The following is a 25,393-nucleotide window of genomic DNA, read 5'->3' as shown; positions in this document are numbered from 1 at the left end:
AACTTGCAGCGGGTTAAGTTTTGTGGGCTGTGTACGGCTATTCCTCTGACACGTTCTGCTCTGTGGTTACCCTCTAAACAGCTGCTGGCTTAGCTTGTGGTCGTGTATCAAGTGCCGGCAAGCTTGGAGTAGTCTAGGACTTGAAACTGGTTTGGCCTACAGCCAGACAGGAACAGACTTGATCCACGTGACAGCTGTGTGTTCAGGAAGTACTCTGTCAAAGGGACAACTGCCTTCATCTATATGCAATATACTGACCTTTTCTCCGTGGCCAAATGTTTTGGCCCCTACTTTTATACTGAGGCAAAGTGTTTGAGCCCAAACAATCACTTACTATCATCCAAGACAAGTTATAACTAAAACATGGCCTGCCTATTTGCTGTGTGCTCCCAAGGCCCTGTCTGTCTGTAGACCAGCTGCAGTCCAGCCCCTGACTCCAAGGCTGCTGTGCTGCTGAATTCTCGAGCTTTTTCCTACACCATTCCAGGGACTGTACTCTAATGAAGAACAAAAGATGGCTTAGAGAAGTCCTGGTTCCTAATATCATGTTGGACTGTTACTTAGGTGAATAGAGAATTTTTTCTTGTTGTGTTGTCCTGAAAAACTAATCAGTGGAAAATACTAGCTTCTTTGAACAAGTGTATGTGTGCCCACTCATTGTTTCATACAAACAGCCCCTACCACAGTGTTTGCTGTGAGAATGATTGCTGGACTTAAAACCGAAAACCATGTTACATTCGTACCAGTCTGTTGTTATATCAGAGTGTTTGGCTGAATTAATTTCCTTTTTTAACTTTCCAGATTGTATTGTTCAGAATAAAAGTTCTTGGCTTTTTGTGCAGGATGGAAGATTGTAACAATCTCAGTATGACCACTGCCAAAAGAAACCCCCTCTCAAATTGCTTGTTCGTGTGAATGCTGTTCTCAGATCTTTATAATTTAATATGTGCATCTTCAGCTGCATCCTAAAAAAAAAAAAAGCTTTTGTGTTATCGTGAAAACACCTGTCTCCTTCAGAGCAGGTCAGAACCTCTGACTGACCCTTCTGACTAAGTAATCTTATGTAAAGATCTTCCTCTCCTGTCAGGAAGTACGAATTGCCGGTGTCTCATTGCTAGACCAGAGCTAACTCATTTGAGCTGAGCCACACGAACTTCATACTGTCTCTGACTTCATGTTTTCAGGAACCCATGTTTCTGCCTACCACAGAGATCTCAAACACTTTCTACAACCTAGCAGTGGAACATGCCTATTCCTAGTGAGCACGTTTTCCTTGGTGTGTCTGCAGACTCTTTCCAACACTTTGTGTGGATGCTGATTCTGACAACAGCAAGAGCTGTGGTCTTAGTTGCTAGATAAGCAGCCCCTCAGTTGCTCTCTTTTTGCTCTGTGGTCAGACGAGAAAAGAGCTCAGCAATGGAGATACCAGCCACGCTGCCAAGACTCGGAGCTGTTCCAGTGTGGCAAGCAAGCAAGAGTCTTATGCCATGCTAGAAAAGGCAAGCAGCTGGCTTTCGGCATGCTCATAGTTGGAAGATCAGGGGGAAACAGGCCCTCAGTGATTATGGTCTTAAGATCAAAGTGTTGTCCAAATCGAGTACAAGTCAGTTGACATAGTCAATGGCAGTTCAGGGGATTCCCTCTGGGCTGTGCAGCTTGCTGCGAATGCTGCCACACAGAGCAGCAATCCATTGAGTTAACAGAGGTGTTTTGATTATGCGTCCTGTGATCTGGCTGCTTGCCAGTACAGAGAACCGTTCTTTTCTAGAGCATCACTGGAGGTACTGGAATATTTGGATGCCAAAAGAAGGTCTGCATGGAAGACAAGGGTCTGCAGCTGTTGTGTGTTCTATATTTGTGTATATCAGGAAATCTGGCACTTCAAAAAATTTTACTCATGGAACTTTTCTTGTGGAATGTTGTAAGCTTCAGAAACATAACTTTGTGGCTTTACTTCTACATAGGGAGTAAAAAGCGTCAGACCGGTTCTGTAGGTCTGTTGAGCCCAACAAATCTCATTTTAGTTCCTTGAGCAGAACATGACTTTGAAGTATGTTGCTTATAGACGAAGTTCAGAAATTACGTATGACAAGTATAGATAATTTTTTTCTTGCTAGTAGCAATTGTCTTACCAGGACAGTGAATAAAATTTGATCTTCATGAAGAAAAGCGTTATTACAAGATGCCATGGATTTCCAGTTCCCAAAGCACTTTAAGCTTGGGTTTTCAAAGGGCATAATGCTGGATTTCATTGTAACTTGGAAACAATATTTTTAGGCTTGCAAATCCTGGTTACGTCAGTGGTTCACCTAAACAGGTAAGTAGGTGTCCAAAAAATTTATTTTGCATCTGTGAACTTTCCACTTGCGTTTATTTTGGGTATAAAATCAGAAAGCCTTAAGTGTTCTGCTCTGTATCAAGGGCTGCAGTAAATGTCATTTTCCAGAGTGGTGTACACAAGGCTGAAAAAGTAAACCCATCATTTGTTGGAGGAGCTACCAGTTCCGAGCATCTACTTGGAGAGCTACAGCGGCTGATCCACCACCTTAATGCCAAGTGCCAGCACAGAGCAGCTGGGAGGAGGAGGGCTGAAGAGGACCTGACATCTACGTGCCGTATGTTTTCGGAGCCTTTATTTTTGACTGCCTTGTGCAGTTTTCCTGACAGCAGCTGGAACAAGTCTTCTGATCTGGTTTCTTCTGGCAGCAATGTGGTTTACATGCTCTGAGGCCTCCTGGTGATGCAAAGCAGTTGTCCTGCAGTAACAAAAACGTCCCTGAATTATCATTGCTGTTTTCAGCACAAACCCAAAGCGTAGCCTCATGCTAGCTTCTGTGAAGAAAATCAGCTCTATCCCAGCCAGAACCAGCACAGCGGTGTGAGAGGGGACTGTCAAGACGAGTGCTTGACAGACCACTCCTCGTCCACTGGGGATGTTGGTGCGGATGGCCGTGGTGGGTCTGAATCCCTTGCTCATGGCAAAACTGCACCGCTGTCAGCATTCTCTGGCTTTTCCTGAGGGGGGAACGATGGAAACTTGAAGCAACGTAGGCGGCCAAACTGTTTTGTTTGCTTTAGGGTTATTCTTTGTAAGGTGCGGTCTCACCTCTTCGGGAAGCCACACGTGCCATCTTCTCTCAGCCATGTTTTTGCAGGAATTGACGTCTTCGCTCGAGGCAGAAGGGGGTGTATCCAGCTATACGGCCGTGCATCACGCACAGGACTGTAATTTATAGATACATTTAATAAAATCCGTTAAGAATTTGCTTCCCGTTTCACGTCCGTGTTGGCATCGCCCTGCGCCCCGTGCCGCGGGTTTACCTGCTGGCCGCCACGTGCCCGTACCCATGCGCGGGACCCTGCGGCGGGCGGGGCTCGCGGCAGCCGCTAGGGGGGGAGGCGCGCCGCGCCGCGCGGGAGGCGCGCGCAGAGGGCGGTCCGGGGCGGCCGCGGCCTCCCCGCGGAGCAGAGGCCTCTGCGGCGCCCAGCGAGTGTCGGGCTTTCTGGCCCCCCCCCCCCCCCCCCCCACCGCCGTCAGAACGCTGGCGCCAAACGCTGCCCTCTGAGCGTGCAGAGCGCAGGGCGCGGCGGCTGCGAGCGGGGGGCTGGGGAGGTTTGCCTGCTTCTCTGCCACAGCGTAGCCAGACCTCTGTCCCGCGGACAAGCGGACTGGAAAGGCGCGCTGTCCGCTGCTGACGGCGGCGTGGGTCTTCCTCTCCCGGCTCGTCAGGCTGCCTGCAGGCAGGGAAGGCAAAGAGCAGCGGGGATGTCGAGCATCTGCTGGGCGGGGAGGTTTGCAGTGGCCTACAGCTGCTGCTCGCTTGGACCTCCCGTTTCGACAGCTCCCCTTGACGCGTGTGGATCAAAGACACCAGGTTTCTCCGTGTGCCTTTCCTGTCAGGACGGGAAACTTGGTACAAATTGCACCGTATTCTCAGCAAGCGCTTGATGAGCGAAACGTGCTGCATCTCATTGATCCTGGTCTATAATAACTAACAGCCGAAGGGATGGTCCTGGAATCTGGGATTATCTGAGAGGGCGAAAAGGAGTGCAACAGCTTTAGTGCAGTATTGCAGGACGTGCCAGGTGGGCTATGGACGGAAGGGGGCTGTTCGTTTGGAAAAACAGCAGCCCTTACTGGGTCAGCTGCAATAAAGGGAGCCTTAGATTACAGACTTCTTAAAAGACATCATTGTAACAAATCTGATTTTTTAATTTCTTTTTTTATGTCTTAGAGAAAACTGCTTTGTGCTGAGTCTCTGACAGAGCACATGCTGTATACATGACACAAATAATTTATGACCATTCAGTAGCTGATGTTCAGCTGGTGTGGTCGTACCTGGCTGGGGCAGCTGTGTGGGTGGAGTTTCTGTCAAAGGGTTTGAAGTGGAGAACTGAACAGAAGAATAATTTTCATGTTCTTCTGTATGCGTGGCTGAACCAGGATCCTTCTATAAAACATAGCTGTCAATATTTCAGCTTTCTTGGCGTCTTTGATCCATTATTGCTGCAAAGAAAACTTTTCAAAACTCATCTGGTTAGAATAGTTCAGAAACAGGTATAACAAATGGCAGTAAATATGCTTTATCTTAGGGTAAAATTTTATTTTTAATTGAACCCATTCTTAAATGACACTTCCTTTGAAGAATATTTTGTTTGCCATTTGTTGCTGGTGAGTTTCTCTCAGGTGCAAATAAATTGTTTCTATAAAGACAGAGAAAAGGCTTTGGGGCAACTTGTTATCCAAAAATGCAATGATTTTCTTTTATGTAAGCTTGAATAGGTCCAAGGAATACGTGGCATGTCTCTGATTCACTTCATTATCTACTGAATTCCTTCCTCCTCCCATTGAACCTGAAAGGCTGTGCTTGCTACGTGTTGTTTGTCCCCTCAGCTCCTGTGCTGTCCATCTTCCAGTTGTGCCACTGGGTAGTCCCTTGAGGAAGGACTTGCCATCAGCCTGGCATCCAGAGCCTGTTTTAATCACAGATTGTTCTTTGTAAGTCAATACAAACAGTCAGCTGCCTGCAATTGTCACATATTGACCTTCCCCAGCCTCTTGCGATCACCTGCAGTCTGCAGCCTTTGGAGTCATGACCCAGACAGTCTGGCACTGCTCTCCAGGCCAGCAGAGACGACCTGCATACCAAGGTGAGTTGTTGCTGGGATCATTCCTTTCCCTGTGGACAGACCAGATGGAGGGACTGTACTGGGAAATAATGTCTCCCATGACAGAGGGTGGTGAGAACATAAGAAAAAACTTTTTTACAGTGAGACTGGTTGAATACTGAAACAGGTTGTCAGGAGAGGTTATGGAGTCTTCGTCCTCAGAGATACACAAAACCCAATTGGATATGATCCTGAGCATCTTGGTCCAGCTGCCCTTATTTTGAGCAGGGATTTTGAGCCGGACCATCTCCAGAGTTCCCTTCCCACCTCAGCTACTCTATGATTCTGTTCTCCCACAGTGCCTAGCAGCTTTAGGGAAAGGCACACGGCTGTGGCTAAGTGGCGGGTACTGTCTCCAATGAGCTGACTGCCCCTCAACTGTTTCTGTGATAGTGAATGCTCTGGTAGACAACCTAAAGAAGAGTGACAGGAGGTTGTTTTCATGCTTGACACTTAGATGCAGTACCCAGCGCTGTTGTCCCCAGTTTGTGTGGCACTGTTACCATTGATTGAGTAATCAATGAAAATAGCAGGTCATGGAAGGGGAAACAATCCATTCTGTGCTACCGAGGTAGACAGCAGATTACCCAAGAGTGCATGTGGCCAGAAGGTTTCACAGGGAGGCAGCAAACCAAGTGGGACCCTCATCTGGTACTGAGCAGTCCTGCCTGAAGCATGCTGCGTTCTTCCATCAGAGTGACTTGGCTCCTGAACTGTGGTTGAAGAACAGCCAGAGTTGAAACAGGTGCAGGATGGAGGTCTTTGGCTTGTTTTTCATTGTGCCTAATTTAGTCTATGAAGCCTTGCAGGCTAACGCAGTGTGAGCGACTGCTCACAAGAATCACATTTAGGATCTTGCATGCTGCTGCAGGGCAAGCTGGAACAGATAAATGTTAGAAAGCACCTCAAAGAGCCAGACTCTGTTTGGCTTCCACCAGGCAAGTTAGCTGATAACAAATAATATGAAATCAAGCCCAAGCTAACCATTTTGTGGGGACATAGAGGTGTAGGAAAGGTAATGTTTTGAGTGTGTTGTCTTCCACGGAGCTCTGTGTTAGTGCTCCCAGTAAGTCTCTCTGTCACTTCTGATGTGTGAAACATGGCTGCTGTTCTTTTGTTTAATTTGAGCTGTGCCTGTAAAGGTTTTATTTTTGTCTTAATGTGCCTTATTTCCGATCTCCTGTCTCTTTGGAGATGCTGTGCGTCTTGACTTGTGCAGTGGATGTAGAGAGCGGCTTGTTAGTCTGATTGCTAGGCAACACCTGGAAGAAAATGCAGGCTGGCCTGTTTCACTGTACCCAGTAGCAGCTCTGGCTGAGCAGCTGCAGAGAACAGGTACATGTGTGCTAGCTTTTTGCCTCAAATGGGGCGATGGGCTATGAATTCTTTTTTAATGACTGAGGCAGTGGGGGACTTCTGTTGTTGAAGGGCGTTGTCAGTATTCTGGGCTTGTCTATCTGGCTGCAACTCAGATGGGTGTAGCAGTTTCTGTTATAAGGGCCTCGAAAGAGGGACTATTTGGAAACCAACCAGGGCAGGATCTAGCACACTTCAGAGCTTGAGGCCATTGCTATAGCATCTGAGAGCCTCCGCACGTTCAGTATCTCAAAGCTGTATGGGCATGTAATGAAATCTGGCCCTGAGTGACTTTTCAAGTCTCAGGATATAGGACCTGGCTTCTCTCCCAGCCCTGACATTGGTTCTAGAGAATCACTCTATCCGTTTAGTGGATTTTCTGGAGTTGTTTTTCTACTTATCGGTTAATAAAAGCCATGGCTTAGAATTTCATGTGGCAAAGGAAAGCATGCGATAATAAACTGGTGGCCTTTTGTTTGTCAAAACCGTAGAGTTGTGTGGTATGTCCACAGCTGAAGTTAAAAAGCATAAAGAAACACAGCTCATTTAGAGCTTCCCCTGAATTTTGAAGGCCAAATGCAAGATGCCCTTATTTTTTTCAGGAGGGCGAGGCCTGAAGCCATAACTGAGCTGTCAAGGTGTGCTGATGGAAAATGAGTGGACTTGTCCTAGGGAAGGATTTCATCGCAGTGTACCAGTTTGGTCTTATCAGATGCTCACAAAATCCAGACTAATTTAGATGGGGAGAGATGTACAGAGGTCACCTTGTCTAACCCCCTGCTCAAAGCAGGTCTAATTAGTTCAGGTTGTTTAAGACCATGCTGTTTAACAATGCTTCTATCATTTCTGTTAAATATTGCTGGCAAGAACAGTTACTTCTCAGTTTAAAAGTAATGACTGACCATTGTCTTTGGTCTAAAATTTGTGGCCCAGGTTGAGTAACCGGTAGACAATTATGTAAAACATCTTTGCCTGTGAATTCCGAAGATGTTATTGCTATGGGGCTGGCCAATGGTCTCTAAAGGTGTTCGTCTCTACAGTTAGGGAGCATAGGTAAGTATGCAAACATAAACCAAGGTAGCCTATTATTACCATTCTTAGGCTAGCAGTTTGTCTGACCAGCTGGGCTGACTTTGCAGGGTTAAACGGAGAGAATGATTATTACATCTTTTTACACTTTCGTTCACAAAATCCTGTGTACCCGCATTCTCACATTTCCGCCCCACGCTTTGACAGCTGGTTTCTGTACTGCTTCCCTAGTATTAACCACAAAGGTTAGTAACTGCCTTAGCTTACAGAATAATCCTGTATTACCAAGCACTTTGCAACTTGCTAATTTATAGTGAGGAGAATTGTTCCTTAATGATTGTCTTTTCTTGGCTTGTCTGTACCATTGTTCGTGGGGGATAGGTATGTGTAAATTGATTTTGCACAATCTGACACAGGCAAGTGTATTTCCTTATATTCTACTGTTTTCCAGGACAGTTCATTTTAACAGTTAATTTGAAAACAAAAGGGACCTACTTCTATTTTTATTAGGCAGATTGCAAAAAATATCTCGATTGTAAGGAAATCAGATAATGTTTTTGGAATATCTCTGTTGTTCATGCTCTGGAGTAACAACAGGAAGGTCTGTCGTAAGTGTGATCTGAAAGTTACCAGAAGTCGATTCATCTGTTGTCCAAGACCCTTCCACTAGCCCTACCTGCTGAGACTCTTTGCAACTTGGTATTCTTCTAATCAATGCTCTTCGTCTCCGTGAAATCTTGTTGCAGAGCCCAAGATCTCAGGTAACTTTTGTCTCAAACTCTACCTGTTTGCTAAAACCTACTCCTCCTGGAATATGTTTTTTACCTGACCATGGTGGGTACAGCTGTCCTTTGAGCTTCTGGGCACGTTGGGCAAAATTCTGTGCATCTTACAGGATAAACACTTCAAGGGCCACCTTTTCCCAATGTGCTTGGCCTGGGTACTCAGGGCACTTGATTAGTAGTTTCTAAATACTAATGAAGAAATTAATGTTAGTAACCCACTAACAATGTTGCCAACCTTTATCTCTGTGAACAAACCACTATGCATAGCATTCTGGGCAGAAATTGCTATGTGCTTCTTTGCGTTACATCCCAAACTTAATTAAGCTTTTTCTATTCTAGGAGCATGTTTTGTAAGGATGCCAGGTTTTGTGATCACAATATTAAAAAAAAAAACAAACAAGGAATTCTAAGGTGTTTTTTTTGACTCCTGGATTGAATCGGTTTGTAATGGATCTCCAGCACTTTATTGAATGCCGGAGTTCTTGTGGGTGTGCGTGTGTTTCTGGGTGGAGCAGGGATTTCCTTTGCGCACAAGCCTTTTCGAGTTTTACTAATTTTGAAAAACAAAATAATGAGGCTGGGAGGGGAAGGAGAAGGGAATGCCCAGGGATGATATTAGTACTTGACAGATAACCGTGTATTCTGTCAGTAAAGCTCCACGTAACCTAGGTAACTGCAGCAATGCGCTTTCTACGTGGAGCTAGGAGAAGCCAAAAAAAGCAATTTATTTGATCAAATCAAAGGCAGAAATCAGTGTTAGAGAAATAGCAGAAGCCATGCAGCAGTGCTCAGCTTTTCCCACTGTCCTAAAAATGGGCTGTCCAGTCACTTGCTTCTGTAATTGCACTGAAGTGCCTGTGAATGGGCATTTTTGCGGAAAGATGGAAAAAGACTAGGTATATTAGGTGAAGTTTTCCTCTTGCTGTTTTTTTTTACCCTCTGTTGCTGAGGTTCTTTCTATAAGATAATACGTGTTCCCATAAAAATGGCAGTGAAATCTTGAGACTTCATTGGAAAACCAAATGCTTCAAACTTTTTGGCACAATTCCAAGCACAGCAAAGACTAGAAACCAGGAGTTTGGTTTCTAGGAATTTTCCTTTCTGGTTTGGGATTTTAGATGGAAGTGCAGAATTTCTCACTAGAGAATATCCATTTTTCCCCTTTCCAGCTGGCTCTGAAGAATCACATTTGTGGTGGGAGAAGGGAATTCCAAGGAGATTGGTGGCCCTTTTCACAGAGTAAGCATTTTCCACAGGCGGGGTTATGCCAACCATTAAATGACTAACATGTAATTAGGAGGCTGGATACATATAGTTGTCATGTCCCTGATGCCAAGGGACTCCAGGACAGCTGTGGAGGAGTGAGCACCGAGGGAGATCAGGCTTGGCTGACCAAGCCATTTATGTCTGTATATGCCTTTGTGTTGTCTGTCTCTGGAGGCAAGTGGCTTAGTGCTGTGGACTGCGTGGTGCCTCTCCCGTGTGGGTTTTACAGTGAGTGTACGGTAGAAGGTGCTGCTGCTCTGGACAAGGCCTGCTGTAGGAATACAAGTTGGACAGAAAGGGAGTGCTGGAAAAGGGAAATCTCACGCACTTCCTGTTCTGCTGTGGTGAAGAACAAGTCTTCTTGCCTGGGCTGGTTTATCTGCTCTGTCCATCTCTGCCTGGGGAGCTCTTTGATGCGGAGCTGATCTGAAGGTTAGAGTCTCCTTATCAACTCCATGCTTACCTCTGTTTGTTTTAATTCTGAAGTTCGCTCCCTCGTTTTGCAATAACCCACAGGGTGCTGGGTGTTGCGCCAGCTGTGCCTCAATGAAGGATCTTCATTCAACACCTTTCCCTTCCCGTCACACCAGTCAATGCGACTCCTGCGTTTTTCAGCAGCATTCGCTACACAGTCCAGACTTTAGTCAAGCCTTGGTTGGCGGTCAGAAAGGCTACCAGACCTACCGGGACCTACCATGGGATCTTCAAAAGTAGGTGGCGTGTTTTAACTCGGCAAGTCTGATTTCGAGGTGCAGTGGTGGTAAAGGATATTGCCTATGGGAGAGTTTTAGGACTTCAAGGACATATATAGATCGAGAAAAGGAATCTGTTTGTTCTCTTGCCTGACCTTGGACCTCATTGCTCCATCTCTGCCCCTTTCATCCTTTTAGACCTAGGGTACATCATGGATCTACCTGAAATGTGCAGCCCAATAAGGGGCAATAGATGGAGTGGAAGCTAAACAGTAAGTTGCAGGCTGAAGGGGAAGTTTTGGAGGTTGTAGTCTGGATGAAAAGAATAACACATGACTGGAGTGAGAAATGCAGAGGGAAATCCTTCCCTAGCATTGCCAGAAGCATAAAGATTTGCTTTCTGTTCAGGAAGATTGTATTTATTCCTTGTGATTGTCTTATCCTGCACCCAGCAGGCTTTTATTGCAGCAGCGCAGAATCCAGGAAGCTCTTTTGTGTCAAAATCAAATGTTAATAACACGAAGTTGGGAAACCATGGGTTTTGGTCAGCTCTAGTTGCAATATTATTTCCCCCAAACCCTGCAAAAGGTCCCAGTTAAATCAGTATTGGCAGCACAACTGAAAAAGGAGAATACCATAGGTGTTCATCGTTCCAGTTTGACCCTAGTACTTTTAAGGAAGAAGCCATGATTTCTAGGGAGTAATGACAGGGTGTTTTGAGTCTGAAAGTATTTGGTGCAGCCAGAGATGCTGGATATCCTTAGTTTTGTTTTACTGTAACGATATTTAAGACAGTGCTGGAAAGTTCAGAGTAATTTTACGAAAATAAGTCTTCCAGGTGCGACACTCCACTATGCTCTCTTAGGTCAGAGCAGGGATCTGTTCATAAATGTACAGAAAGCCTCTTGGAATTTGTTGTTTTCTGTTTAATACTTTGGCTCCTGGATTCATGTGGCAATAGGAGACGCTGAGTTTCCCTGGAGTTTGTTTTTTGTTGTTGCCTCAGTTGACGAAGCTTAAAAGTATGACCTCAGAAACAGAATCCAAAAGAATCTGAAATGTAGTTTTTTAGGTTGTTTTTTTTTTTTCTTTTAAACACTCTAATGATGTGGCTGGATGGCTGAATTTTTGTGTGTGATTGCTGGAGACTACAATAGTAGCCTCCTCTCTGCCCTTGCTTTCGGTAAATGGCTGTGGATGATTGCATGATACTACTTATTTTTTCCATCCTCAGTATTTTTAAAAATTGGGTTTTTCTAGTAATTTCTGGACATCCTGATATAGAAACATTGTTTCTGAATTGACAAAACTTATTCTTTATGCCCACTGAAGTGTTTTTCTCATTTTGACTGAATGGTATTGTCCTCATAATACAGTGTTGACTTTGCCGGAAGAAGACTGAATTCAGCTTTTGGCTCTGTGCTCCTTAGTGGTACCCAGCTCAATGCCCAAAGATCCTCTGCCCTGTTTAATGTCCATACCTTAAAAGCTATGCTGCTGTAAATGTCAGGTGAGGAAGAAATCCCCATCAGTTCTGAATACCAGTTTGTGCGTGTTACATAAAGAGGGGAAACTAAGTGAGAGTTCTCTATCTAGCAGAATTCAAAAGCCATTCCTTTTTCTAGTCAGATGTAAATTTAGTTGCCATGTCTTGTTGATATCAAAAGTGGTGTAAATAATGTTAATAACAGTGTACTAGAGGGTAGTTAAACAACATCTGACTCCAGTTTTGTTGCCTCCTAGTTAGGAAGGGATTGAGTTGTTTAAATAGTTGTTTAGATGATTATAAGATCTAAAGTACGTTAGGGGGAATCTGTGTTGGATGATTAAATATTTACACATTTGGAAAGGGATGGAAACTGCCTGGTCTTCATCAAAGGCCCTGTGTAGCCTGTTAAATGTCCAGAGTTCTTTGCTGGGCAGGGACATAGATCTGAGTGTGGAGCCGTAAGCCTTGCTATTAGAGCTCATCATGCTGTGCCTTAGTCTCTTATAAGAGCGGTGCTTAAGTAATAGCTTTATCCAGTTCCAGGATGCCTCTTTTCACAACATTTCAAGCTATGTTGGAATGTGTGCTCCATAAAATCCTCCAGGAAGCAATGCTGCTAAAGAAAACTGGGTGGAGTAGATAGCCTTGCTGTGTCCTGCAGCCTGGGGAGCAAACGCAGTGTCCTACCCCCAGCTTCCTTGTGGAGATCTTGTGCCCTGGCAGGGTGAGGTACAGAGCAGCTGGTGGTGTCTATGGCAGTCTAAAAGTGAATATGTAGGTGGAAATGCAGTGCCACTTGCTCCAATTTGTCATGCAGTAGGTGGGCAAAATGACTGTAAATTACAGAGTGCTGAGGTGTAGCAGGAAATAGATACCAGCCCTGGGGCAAGGATACTCATGTCCCATTGGCACTAGTGGGAGTTAACCTTGATTATTGCAGGAGGCAGATGTTGTTCCTGCACGATACCAAACAGAAACCTATTCTGCTCAGTTTGCCCCAGAGCAGATTTGGGTTCCAGGGAACCCTAGTGAAATACATTTGATTCCGGTACACGTCACACCTGATTTGACTCACATGGAATTGGTACCGTTTGTGTTTCCTTGCCACATTCACTCAGTTTCTGAACATTTTCGACAGGAATACCAGAATGAGAAAGGACCTCCTCTTGAGCCTTAAAATCTAGTTGTCTTCATCAACTGGGCAAGCCCCAGTGTAAAGCCAGCAGCTTTTCTGGCCTCTACTGTTCCGGTTGAGGGTGTTGCAGAAGTGCCTCAATTTATTAATTTTTTCACAGGCATTTTTATGATCGGGCATTTTGGGTCAGCATAAGCTTTTAAAATCAAGTCATTCTGCTTCCATCACATACTCCTTCCATGTCTGTATTTTTGATTACACAGAGATCTTCATTCTGAATGAAGCTGAGCTAACACAAAGCTTGGGATGGCTTAATTTGACATGCTTCTGATACAAGACCATCTGAAAAATTCATGTGGTCTGTGGACAGATTTGGTGATAACAAGGGGACAGATTTAACACAGAACTGAACTGGAATTGTCTGCTTTCTCTGCCGCTGGAGAACTGCCTGGGGTTTCAAAGTCTCAGCTGAACCTTGTCTAAGAAGCCTTCTCTAATTCCAGTAGTATTTCTCCAATGAAGAAATTTTTCAGTCTTTGTTCAGTGAAAATACATTGCTAGCTTACAGCATCTCACTGTTTATCTACCTGGCCTAACAACTGTTTATTATATATAAAGTACAAAACACAGAAAAACTTATTATTCAGCCAGAAACGTAAGCTTCCAAACTAGATGAAAAGCTGGATACTTTGGGTCAAATTCTTAGTGGATAAGAGCTGTCACAGATGCAGACAAACTATCATGAAGGCAGAAGGGCTGGTCTGTTGTATCAGACTTGCAGAACTCTTCAGGAGTGATGTAAGTATAGTTGTTTTACCGTGACATTTCATGTACCAGTAAACAGATTAAAACACCATCACGGTCCTATTACGTGTGTATTAATATATTACAATTATTGCTAAGGCTGATACAGTGTTTTTTATCTTTTTTTTTTTCTCAAAGCACCTTAATAGGAGAGAAGTACCACACATGTTCTCAAATTGTGGAGAAAATTTGTCTGTCTAAGCATGCCTCTCTTACAGAACTAAAAACAAAGGACATTTAATAGCCCACAAGAGATCATCTCTAGGTGACTGTTTTGGGTTTGGCTGTCAGGCTGTCCCGTCAGCACCTTCCTTGAGCAGACACTGTCAGTGCATGCATGGCAAAGCAGAGCCTGTGTTCTCTTTCATGGTGCATGCTGACTTAGCTAGACACTGTCTCTGATATGAAGCTCACTGCAGATAATGGAGGGCTCCCACAGGTGTCAGAGCGTGCTTTCTTCCTGATGAGGAAGAATTTTGAGGCTTTCCTCCAAAGCAGGTGGTTTGACTTGTAGAAGGCAGTTTTAATTCTGCTTCTTTGCAGGAAGCGAATGTAAATTCTAATAGTTACAAGACACTTATTTCTTTTGTAAAGTAAAAGTTTTAGGCTGCAGTGAGGCAAGTGCATGCATGATTTACTTACTGCGATGTTTATGATGTGTTGATTGAATGGCACACTTAAAAAAACACGTTAGGATATTAGGTAAGATTTTAAATCTTTCTTTCGGATTTTTCACTCCCCCTGATACTCCTCAATTACTAAAAGTCAACAGACATAATTAGCTGTGTCTTTCTTATGCCTGCCTTGTAAAATGCGTAAGAGGAGGGACCCCTCTGGCTCTCTGTTTATTGATGTGAGCTCCTTGTTGACGAAAGGGTTCTTAGGGGGCTTCTTTGTGCTTATGTTGGGGGGGAGCCCAAGTACAGAACGCAGGGCTCCAAATCACCTACCACCACTCAGGAGAGGTCTCAGTGGGTATTTCTAGGAACATGTCAGCTGAATGCTAGTTGAAAGAGCCAAGATAGTGTTAGGAATTACTAGGAAAGAAAGAGAGGACAATCAAGTAAAATTTCTATGTCAGTGTGGGCAATATTAGGTCAGTTTTTGTTGTTTCTCTTTGTCAGCAAATATTTCACTTTTCCTACTCAGACAAATCTTAATCTGGGACTTGGCAGTTTTTTGCCGAGAGATGAAATCCAGTCCCTGACTGCAGTGTATTTAAGATTACTGCACAGGCATGGCTGTCTGGGAAAGAGCAGGGTCTGTGGGGTAGAGGGGAGGATGATGTAGGCTGCAGCCAGAAGGGTCCCCAAGAAAGCCCACTGAAGTCAGTGGGAGGCTTTCAGCTGGTATTTGGTTTAGTCTTAAAATCTCCGTTTCTGGTCTGGAGGATTTCAGTGACCTTCTCAGCTGGGTGTTTTTAATCCTGCTGTGCATTTCTAGGTTATGTTCCCTGTTTCCTCTCTGCTGAGCAGATAGTTCCCAAGGTGTTATCAGGGACTGCTTGAGTCTTGATCTGAGAAAACAAATTCCCACTGTTGAATTTTTATCAGCTCTCTGCAGAGTATTCAAGCTTTGATGGGTGGATGTGGATCGAAGCCATTTCAGTTCTAGGATAGTTACTTCTCTTCTGTGTATTGAATCCCTGTAAGTACTGTCCAACTTTTCACAACGGGACATGTTGTCAGATGAAATAATTGATCTTTGAGGTATGAACCTCAGGAGATGGAGCCAGGCAGCAATAAAGCTCAAAGTTAATGGGAATGGAAAAGTATCAGCCTAGCAATCTTTGTGTTCTTGTCTCTCAGATATCTTTGAAAACTTGGATTTGAAATCTGCCTAGTGTGCTCAGTCTGCACTTCTATTCAAATGGGGAAGTATCTGGATGGTACAGCCTAGCCAAGGATATTTTACTCAAAAACACCTTTTTTTTTTAAAACCAATTTTTGTTAGGAGTGGAGAGTAAACCTTAACAGTGGTTTCATGTTGTTATTTAAAAGGAAGGGAGGCAGTTTATTCAGAGAAAAAAAAGATTTAAAAAAGACCCAAAAGCCAAAACAGGCCCCCCTCTATTAAGTGACATTTTAAGAAGTATTTATCAAACAGCTTCTTGTATGAGAAAATTCAGTTTAGAAGCTGATGCTAAGTCCCCTCTGCACCTCTATGAAATGATGCTCTCAAACAGGTTTCATGAATTAAGTGCAAGTCATTTGTCTGAGTAAAATTACACGTGTGAGTAACAGTTATGGACTGGGGTTTCTGTTTGCTAAATGATAACATGGAGCTTGAAAGGGAAGAAATGAAGAATAAGAGTTATAAAAAATGTTATACTGTGTATGAAAGAATGCTGAAAAGGATTAAAATTATATAGTACTCAATATTAATTGTGTCCCAGCCATGTTACTTCTGGTTTGAAACCGCTCTTCCACTGATATGATAGGCAGTAATTTCTTCATGCTCACCTGCTGCGGTGTAGAGTGGCATTCAGCCTTTCAAAAGGGCTTCTCAAACCCAGCATTTTGGTTTGGGGCTATGCCAGGATCATTATAGCTGAAAGACCTTCTGAGTGTTTTTCCTTCTGTGCAGCTTAACCAAGACAACTGCTTTTTAAATGAGAGTGTCCACAAGAATGAACATGAGTAGCTTGTGTTAAGTTAAATGTGGGGGGTTTGTTTGTTTTGTTGGCTTTTCTTTTAACTTGGTCTCCCTTCAAACATATTATAAACATTTGCAAATCATATAAATCATGCAAAGGCCTATAAGCTGGAGTGGCAGAAAAAGACCCCCAACAAACCCATATGACAAGTTAAAGCTGAACTCGCCTAAGAGCTACTACTTTGAAATGCTCTTCTTAATGAGGTAGAGTCTTGACTATTTATACCTGCGTTTTTTTTTATTTCTCCAGTTAAAGTTTTAAGGCAACTTCCATACAGTAGTCTAAGAAACAACTTTGGAGCTGCTCATCTCCATGCTCTTCACAGGACTGTTTGATTTCTGTCCTTTTTTTTTTTCTTTCTTTGCTATGGATTCATGGAGGCATTTTGAAGCAAACCAGATGAGATGAGAGATTAATTAATAGCTGTTTTTAGAGGATAGCAGCAGTGAAGGAAACACTAGCTAGGAGATCCAGGAAAAGTCAGAACAGATATGAGTGACAAACGAATCACAATATTTAGCCTGAGTCAGTTATTTTCCAGACTGAAGTAGTAAGGCTGTAATTGTAATGCTTTACAATGAAATTAGAATGAAATATCAGAACCTGCTTTGATATTTATGTACAGTGCACAGTGTGCTTGCTGTCTCATTCCTGCATGCAACTTATTTTGAAGTATTTAAACTTATGGCTCATGAGGTAAGTGTTCCGGGAATGAGCTATATGTACCTTGTAGTGAATGTGGGAACTCACTGAGATGCCTCATACCCTCAGGAGAGGACCCCTGCAGCCTGCTTTCCTGGGGAAGGCTGTACCTTAACCTGAAGGTGCGCATGTTTGTATGAGTGAGGTAGCTGGCTCTAGAATGAAGGACTCTGCCAAAAATTGTGTCTTCCTGTTCTGTATTTTGTAACGACTGATAACATAATAGAAAAACAGCCTTAAGTATCTTCATATGTCTTTGAGTTTGTAGCCAAAGGCAAAATTTGCTGTAAACAATCTTTTTCAGGCAGTTTTTTGTCTAACTATAATATTGACCTACTGACTGTGACTTTTGTTGAGTTAATTTGGATTAGCACCCGTGCAATTAAGAGCACGGCAGAGAGAAGTGTCTGGCAAGGCTTCCTACCTATGTTCCCTAGTCTGCTCACGTGTGCTTGCCCTTCCCTGTCATTCCATCACTTCAGCAAATACTGCTTAAAGCAGTGCTTGCCTTTTGCTTTTAGATTTAGTCTGAGTAAAACACAAAGCACAGGCTGGCCCTCTGAAATCTCTTTCTCTTTTTTGTCCAGCCCTGCTTTGCAGGCTGAAATGGACTCAGCATCCTGGATAATGAATAGATATGTACTATACGAAGCATGGGATGTCTTTTACCAATTTTATTGCATAAAGTGATTTTGGAAGCAAAGGTACCAGTGCGTCTGTGGTAAATGATTTGTTTAACCAATTGAAAGCTGCCCTACATTGCTGTATGAAAGTTCACCTAGCTGAAAAATAAGTTTTATTCTTGCAAATTTCCAGTCGGTGGTCACATAAGAAAGTGCTTAGTGGGACTCCTATTTGATTTGTCCCTAATAACAAAAAAACCCACAAACCTTCAAACCCTGTCTGTGTTCTGTGACTTCTGGCATGTCCCAACATCTGTTTCAAAATACTCTTGAGTCATGGTTTCATTTTCAGTGATGTTGGGTGAGAAGTCAATACTGCTGGGAAGAATCAGCTGAAAGGATCTCTTATTAATGTTCTCCCTTTGTTCTTATTTTCACCCAGAATTCATCAGCCAGCCATAAAAGCAAGACATCTTGAGCCCTGGAAAATTGCTCTAATTGTTATTGGAACAGCTGCAGCAGCGGCTATCACCATTGGTCTCCTAGTTTATTTTCTGGCGTATGGTAAGTTTTACACTACATATCAGGGTTCCTATGTTTAGTGCATTTCCTTTGTGCTTGTTGTGCCACACAATGATGAGAGTTTGCTTTTCATCAGTGTGTCTAAAGCTCATTTGGGGAAAACCCACCAGCTTCCCTAGAGCTCTCTTTGCTTCCTCATTTAGCATTTTTGCAGATCTCTTAGGAACATTTCCTGCTGTGCAGGGTGGTTTAGGGCTGCGGTCTCTGTTGGCTTTCACTCCTTTCACATCTTCCTCATGATCTACTTCTGTGATGACGTCAACACACAAGTCTTCCGGTCTCCCGTACGTGAGTGACAAACAGAGCCTTCCGCTTGTCTCTACCTGTTGTGCTTCTCTGTTCCCTTGGCCCGATCACCAACAGCCACCTGCCAGGGCTTGGTGTTGAGTGGGCATACAGACCAGGAAGGAAGGTAACTGACCAGCAAGATGACGTTTGGGATCCTGTGTGAGCACAAAGTGCTGTTGGCTGGCCACAAATGTAACTGTTGGGGAAACTGGACTTTTTGTTACTGCTTGGCTTAGATCACCTAATTCAACTGAGTTCTTGCTCCTGGGCCCCTGGATTTTGGAAGCTGTGTTTGAATGGGTTGGGTACAGGCTCATCTACTCCCTAGATGTCTGGGTATCAGTCAGCCCCAGGTGTTTCTCTAAAGGTCATTCATCTTGGTACTTTGAGTATTGCCTGTTCCTCTTCTTTCTCTTACAGATCAGAAGCTGTTCTATTACAGTGGCAATGTAAAAATCACCAACATCCGATACAATAATGACTTGTCCAGACAGTCCTCAGGAAGGTTTAGAGACCTGAGCGAGAGGGTGGAGAGACTGGTAAGTTTGGACTGCTGTGGCATTCCGTTACTAAGGACTGTGTGATAATACAAGAGTCATTAATGGGAACAGCAGACTCTTAAACCACAGGTGTTTGGTGTACCCTGAGCCCCCACGGTTAGCAGACCTAGGAAACGGACAGCATCAGGGTCATGATCATACCTGGCAGGCCAGGCACTTGCCAGTCTGCTTGTTCTAGCATGTCACCTCTCTTTGTCCCTGCAGTGGTGAAGCAGATATTGACAGTAATCTCAGCTTCCTCCTGTATCACTAATCATGTGTGTGTCTTCTCTTTCCTTGCCCTGCGCCTGGCTTTGTGATTTTTGCCCCACTGTCTCTAAGGAAAGCATGTTTTTACACCCTCTTCTTTACGGGGTGGGGAACTCTACCTGTCAGGCTGTTGCTGTGTATTGAGAAAACAATACACAAGCCCTTTTCCTGCACCTTTGGTATGTTTTATTGGGAAACCCTCCTACAAATAGCAGAGGCTGCTGAGTGGTTCTCAGTCATACAGTAGCTATGGAAATAAATAGACACATTGCAATTTCCTTTCTTGTTTTCTCTTTGAGACACTTCCCCATAGATGATAATTACAGAGTTCAACTCTTTACAGCAATAAGCATGTGATTGTGCTTGTATCTTTTTGTGTTTCATTCATCAGAGTCCGATGCATATCTCCTTCCTCCTGTTTAGTAGCCTTGCACAGATACTCAGTTAATAGGACAATCAGTGCTTTGCTCTCCACTGTTATTTAATTTAGGGCCATGCCACTTGTCCATAACAAAATGTGAGCTCTGGTGAACATTGTTCTGGAGAAGTAGGGTGCTATATTGGGATTTGGCACTGCTAGCATCTCTTCATGGCTCCACTGCTGAGGGCCTTGGAGATCTTAGTCAAGTTGTTCTCTTTTCTGTATTTGCTTCCTTTCTGCCCTCTTTTCCTAACAGGAACCATACTATGTTTGCCAAGATCTGCTCCTGGTATATATATCTGTATGTATAGAGTCTTACATAAGCTGCATTTACTTAGGTGCTGCCACTTTACAACTATTACCTAATAATTGCAGGCTTTTAACCTTATGATATAGGACCTTGGAGAGGGAATGTTCTCCCTGACCGAGAAGACATTGTGTATTGCTGAGGTGGGAGGAAGGCAAGGGCTGCGGAGAGGTCTGAGGAATAACACTTTGTTGAGTAAAGTTGTATCCTGTTTTCCCATTCCATTCCCTCTTCATTTTTTAAAAATGTGGCTCCTTTAGCAAAGAAACACTTATTTTAGCTAAGAAGTTCTTTCAGACACTGTCCAATGCAGTCAGACTTCCCCTGAACTTGGCTATTAATTTAGATGCTTGAATGGAAGGCAATTCTTTAGAAACCATGTCTCCTCTATGGATCTTGAGCACTTCTGACAGTAGTGACAGTAAATACCAATGCTGGCTAAGCAGTGAGAACAATTATTTCAGAACATGTTAATGGTACCTGATAAGTAACACCATAGCAAACATACAGAGAACTGTGTTGCCCTTACTTCATTCCTGTGACTTTTCTTAAGAGCTGTCTTTAATTCAGCCATTATCTTCTACCTCCCTCTCTCAACTTTGGCAAGTTCTTTGCTGTAATTTTGGTTCAGCTGGTCCCTATCATAAACTTTGATTTTTTGTGTTTTTAGCTTCAGGCGTTCCATCTAACAAGGATGTATGAGATTGATAATTGTCCATAAGCTTATTTCAAGTGACTCCATGCACTAGTGAATGAACAATATGTTCCTTGTAAGTCTGATTCTCTACAAGCAAAACTCAGATTGTAGTGATAAAAATCAAAGCAATCTTTCCAGAGATAGAAATATCCTCTTGACTTCTTGACAGATAGCTGTCTCAGAACATCTGAATTTTTATTTTCAGAGTTTTCACACCATCTCTTTAATAGAGAAGTAGAGAGTTCAGGTTTTTATCACATTTCTTGATTTGTCTGGATTTACCAAAATCCTTTGCAGTCTTTCCCTGGCTGATGTCAGGGTTTTGGATGTTCAGGCCTTCCCATCCTCATAGCAGTGAGGATACCTTAAGCTCATGTTGTGAAACAGTGAGTCAATGCAGATAAATGCAATGTCTTTCACAATACTTTGTGCAAAGTGAACAGAAGTGAATCATCTCTGATAAACAGAAGCATTCAAATTACCTGAGTTAGTGCAACTCCCTGTCAAGTGCTCCCTTCTCTGATCCCTCCCTGATGAAGCCTCCTTGCTTTGTCCCCAGAACAACCACAAAAGGAGCTCTTTTCAGAGCTGATGTTTCACCAGGAAAAGTGTTTTTGCTCCCATAGGGAAGTCAGCTCATGCTTTCCTTGCGACTGGCAGCAAACTTCCTGGTGTTTGCTTTTGTTTCCAGAGTTGAGTTGTAACACCCATTGTGTGAGCGACACTCTCTTATCTCATTGAAGGTGGGAGGGAATGCAGCGAGATCATGCCAGAGAGCTGATGAAGCTGGTGCACCAGTCGACATCTCAGGGCTGACTGGAAAGTCTGGAAAATGTGTTGTGGGGTGGAGCTGGGGGGACTGAGGAACAGATGATGAAAGGTCTTTGTTCCTTGCCTGGCTTCCTGCAAGTGGCTGTGAGGGTTCCCTTTGTGCTCTCTTGAAAAAAATAGACCTGAAAATGCCACTGTGGAAAGAGATGTCCCAGCTGACCAGTGCCTCCTCGTTCTTCTAGCTGGACCAGTCATCCTTCTCTTGCCAAGCTAAAATGCACTGTGCCAGACCGTCCCCTCTTGCACTGGATAAAAAAAGGCACCGTCACAGCCTTAATGGCTGCTTCCCCAAGGAACCTCTATTTTATAGTGGGTTCGCTTAATGCTTGGCTGATCTGCACAACTTTTACCCACTGGTTTTCTCCAGCTCCTGCACCAGACTTGGATATTTTTTCTTCTCCCACAAAATGTATTAATTCTTTTGAATTTCCCAAGAATGCCCTGGCGCCCCTAACTACCCTCTGACTAACAGCATCCTGGGGGAGATTTCCAAGGCCCTGCTCTAGGCTTTGTTTCTTCAGCCCCTCTGGCACCCTGAAGTGTGGAGGGAGCCGAGACAGCCGGCTCTAGATAGTCCTGGGTGACTGGGATGATCCCAGGTGCCTGCTCCGGGCAGCAGCACTAACTGCCCTGTGTGCAGGGAAGAGGGTGGGAGGGGCTTTGTGTCCAGTGTGGAAAGTGATCTTTGACCCTAAGGGAAGGAAGCGGGCAATCAGGAGAGCTTGAAATTAGCACCTCATCAAGCCCATCTTAATGATAATTGTCTCAGCTGAAGGCTGGCAAGTGTCTAGCTGTGAGAGAGCAGTGGATACCAAGCGGCCACAGCATGTGCCCCCTTAGGTACGTGGTTAGTTGCTCAAAGAAATAGACACCAGCCTTTACCCTGCCCTCCAGTGAATTCCAAATGTACCTGTCTGCTCTTTTTACCACTACAGTAACTTTCTGATGCTTTCTTCTAGATGTTGTGGGCTTTCCTGTCTTTGAGGACAGCCTATGCCACTCTTCTCCTTTCCCAGACACTTAGTATCTCCCACGTCTCCTCCTCCTCTGGCCAGATCTGTTCCCAGCCCTGATGTTGGGCTGCTTCTCCCTGTCCTAGTCCATATGTCTTTGTGGACCCTCCCCTGCTTCTGGGGCTATGCCCTGTCCATTTTTCCCTACTCTCTCCTGCTCCCATGTGATGGTAAGCCAGGCCATGGGTTTGGGGGAAGGATGCTCCTCAGGTATGAGTGTAGCATATCCCCCTCCTTGGCTAATTGGATGGCTAGGGGGGAGGTGAGGTGTTTGTGTTCTCTCCATGAGTGCCTTGACCCATGGAATGGACTGGCATGTATTTCCCCTGTCGTCTCATCATTCGCAATGCACCTGGCTCTCCCCTGTCCTTCCACCATCTGAAACCAACGCAGAACTAACTGTCTGGATCTGGGCAGAGTGGCTGGCTGGGAATTGTATTAAGAGGATATATGGGTACTTCCTCTGGGAAACTACTGCTGATCCCAATATTTCTATTGAAGTAATGGAATTTCATAAAGTAACTCTGGTCTCAGGACTCCGCATTGTGTGTCAAGACATCTCTTTTAGAAACACACATCTTGCTTCAGTGACTTCAAGTGATAAAAGAATCTTCCATGTCCTGAAGTACAGATGTTGGGGAAAGTTTTTAATGAATACAGCTCTTGAAGTTTGTCCTGTCTGATAGAATTAGTAGTGTGGGTTTAATTTAGAAATAGTGTCTATACTGGGTATTGCAGAGGCAGTTGTGATACCACAGGATAATGCTGCAGAATAGCTCTGATGACTGTGCCTGTTCTTGGTCAGTTTAAGGACTCACTGATAAGTCCCTATACCAGAGCTGGTAAGGAAGGAGGCTGTTTTCTCCCTTGGGATATGATGATTTTTGAGGTTGTTAACACATTTCTCTTGCTACAAGGTGGGAGAAGCAGAGCAGCAGGCAGGTGCCGTGCACCTACCTCACCCCAAACACACCCCTCCTGTTCTTTGTGCTACCAAGGTGAGCGAGGATCTCAAGCACTGCTAAGTTCAACATTTGGTACTCAGTAGTTCTCTGCAGCTCTGCACTGTCCCTGCTGCTTTGTGACTCACAAACAGGGCTTGTTAGCTGAATCCAGTGCCTCTGCTTAGCTGCCCTCTGGGCCACCACCACGAAGGACACCAGTGTGGTGCAATGGGAGCTCACTTTGTCCTCTGCATCCTCAGTGGTGCAGATTCTCAGCTGCTTCATCACAATTCAATTGTGACCAAAGCTCCCCACATTTTCCCAGTCCCTAGACACTGATGTCTCCTCTGTGCAGACAGGGAACTGAGCTGGAGAGAGCTGAAAGGCCAAATACATAAAGCCACTTCAGCACCTGAGAAATGATCGCCAGAGACAGCAAAAGGTTTTTTAAGTACCTATGGGTAATCAGGAGAGGACTCACCTAGTTCCTTTGGCACACTCAGGTTTTATTCACCCTCGTCACAGCACTTCAGTTTCTTGGTGTGTGTCCTCTCTTAACTCCCACGTAGACAGTTATGCTTCCATGGAAAGCAGAGCTTTAATACCTGATAACCTTGTTCGGTGGATGGATTAGCCTTCAACAGGAGGCTTGTAACTGAAAGGCTCTCTGCTTTATACCAAGCGATAAGCTTGCAGTCATCCCGGTATCAGGAAGTACCTTGTATCATTTGAGCTGTGAGTGGCTTACTGTCACATCTGCAGGGCCAAAGCCTGAAGTACTAGCTAAGGTTTCCCTCTGAGCTGAACTCAGAGGAAGCCTAGCTAAAACGACCGGCAGCAGTGAGTGAGTAGATGAGACTGCTGTTTTATGACACTTGGCATTTTCAGGGTCAGATGTCAGGCTCAGGTCCACCTGAGGAGCAGAAAAGTGAGTGTGTGTATTTAGGAGAGTGAGGGAGGTGAAATACAAACCACTTCAGAGCCAAGAACTAGCTGCAAAGCTGGCTGAAACTGTACACTACACGAGGTGTGTTTGTCACACCTTCTGTGCGGGTGTTAAGGTAAAGCTAGAAGTGTGTGGCTTGCTCGATCAGTGCCTTAAGGTCCTTGGGTCGGGAGGTTCATTCAGTAGGAGCAGATTGCCAAGGCAGCAGGCTTTTTCTCCAAGGACCAGACTGTGAGGGCTAATTTAGAGGTGATAACTGAATGTGCCCCAAGAAAAGGGAGTATGCTGAAGTTCAAGGGAGTCTAACATGACTCTCACAGCAAGTTGAAAAATACAAGTATCTGCAAGCACCATATAGCTTCATTTGCTGTATGTGAGCTGTTCCCCCTCACCCGCCCATAAAACACTTCTTTCCCTTCTCAGCTGCTGAAACAAAAGAAAACTGAAGATAGATTGGACAGATCACAGAAAGAGAAATTATGGTAGCTGCAGCAGCCAAGTCTTTCCAAGGATTTTTCAGAGTCTTGCAGCACCCAGAACAAACTGAGTAAGAATGTTACTGGTTGTAATAAGTTTCAAAAGAGATTTGGTAGTGTTTTCATATATGGAGCCCAAAATTTAAAATGTAAGTCCTTATTTAAACCCAAGCATTCCTAGACTCTCTATGTGCTCCCTCAAGTACTTGCTTAGTACAGATATGAGGTGAAAAGAACAGAACTTTTATTGAAAGTTTTTCTTGTTCTTCACTGAAGGCAATTTTATTTAGAACCACATCTATAGTACAAAAGCCAGAAAAATGAAGCTTTTTAAATGAAGCTTTTTAGAGTCTTTTTAATAATACTCTCCCTT

The 25,393-nt window shown here is 44.1% G+C and overlaps 1 protein-coding gene across 1 annotated transcript in view; it reads left to right on the top strand.

The window, feature by feature from the left end:
* Nucleotides 1–10,151: 10,151 nt before the first annotated feature.
* Nucleotides 10,152–25,393, top strand: part of LOC104329210 (transmembrane protease serine 11E-like) — a 41,138-nt gene continuing 25,896 nt past the window's right edge. Inside the window, exons 1-3 of the mRNA XM_075420104.1 lie at nucleotides 10,152–10,315; nucleotides 18,149–18,270; nucleotides 18,997–19,115. Coding sequence (XP_075276219.1) covers nucleotides 10,152–10,315; nucleotides 18,149–18,270; nucleotides 18,997–19,115 — 405 coding nt within the window. The remainder of the gene's footprint in view (nucleotides 10,316–18,148; nucleotides 18,271–18,996; nucleotides 19,116–25,393) is intronic.

Source organism: Opisthocomus hoazin, chromosome 5 (genome assembly GCF_030867145.1).
Source record: "Opisthocomus hoazin isolate bOpiHoa1 chromosome 5, bOpiHoa1.hap1, whole genome shotgun sequence".
Lineage (NCBI taxonomy): Eukaryota > Metazoa > Chordata > Aves > Opisthocomiformes > Opisthocomidae > Opisthocomus > Opisthocomus hoazin.
Note: the sequence above shows the minus strand (reverse complement) of the source record. Positions and strands in the feature narration are given on the sequence as shown.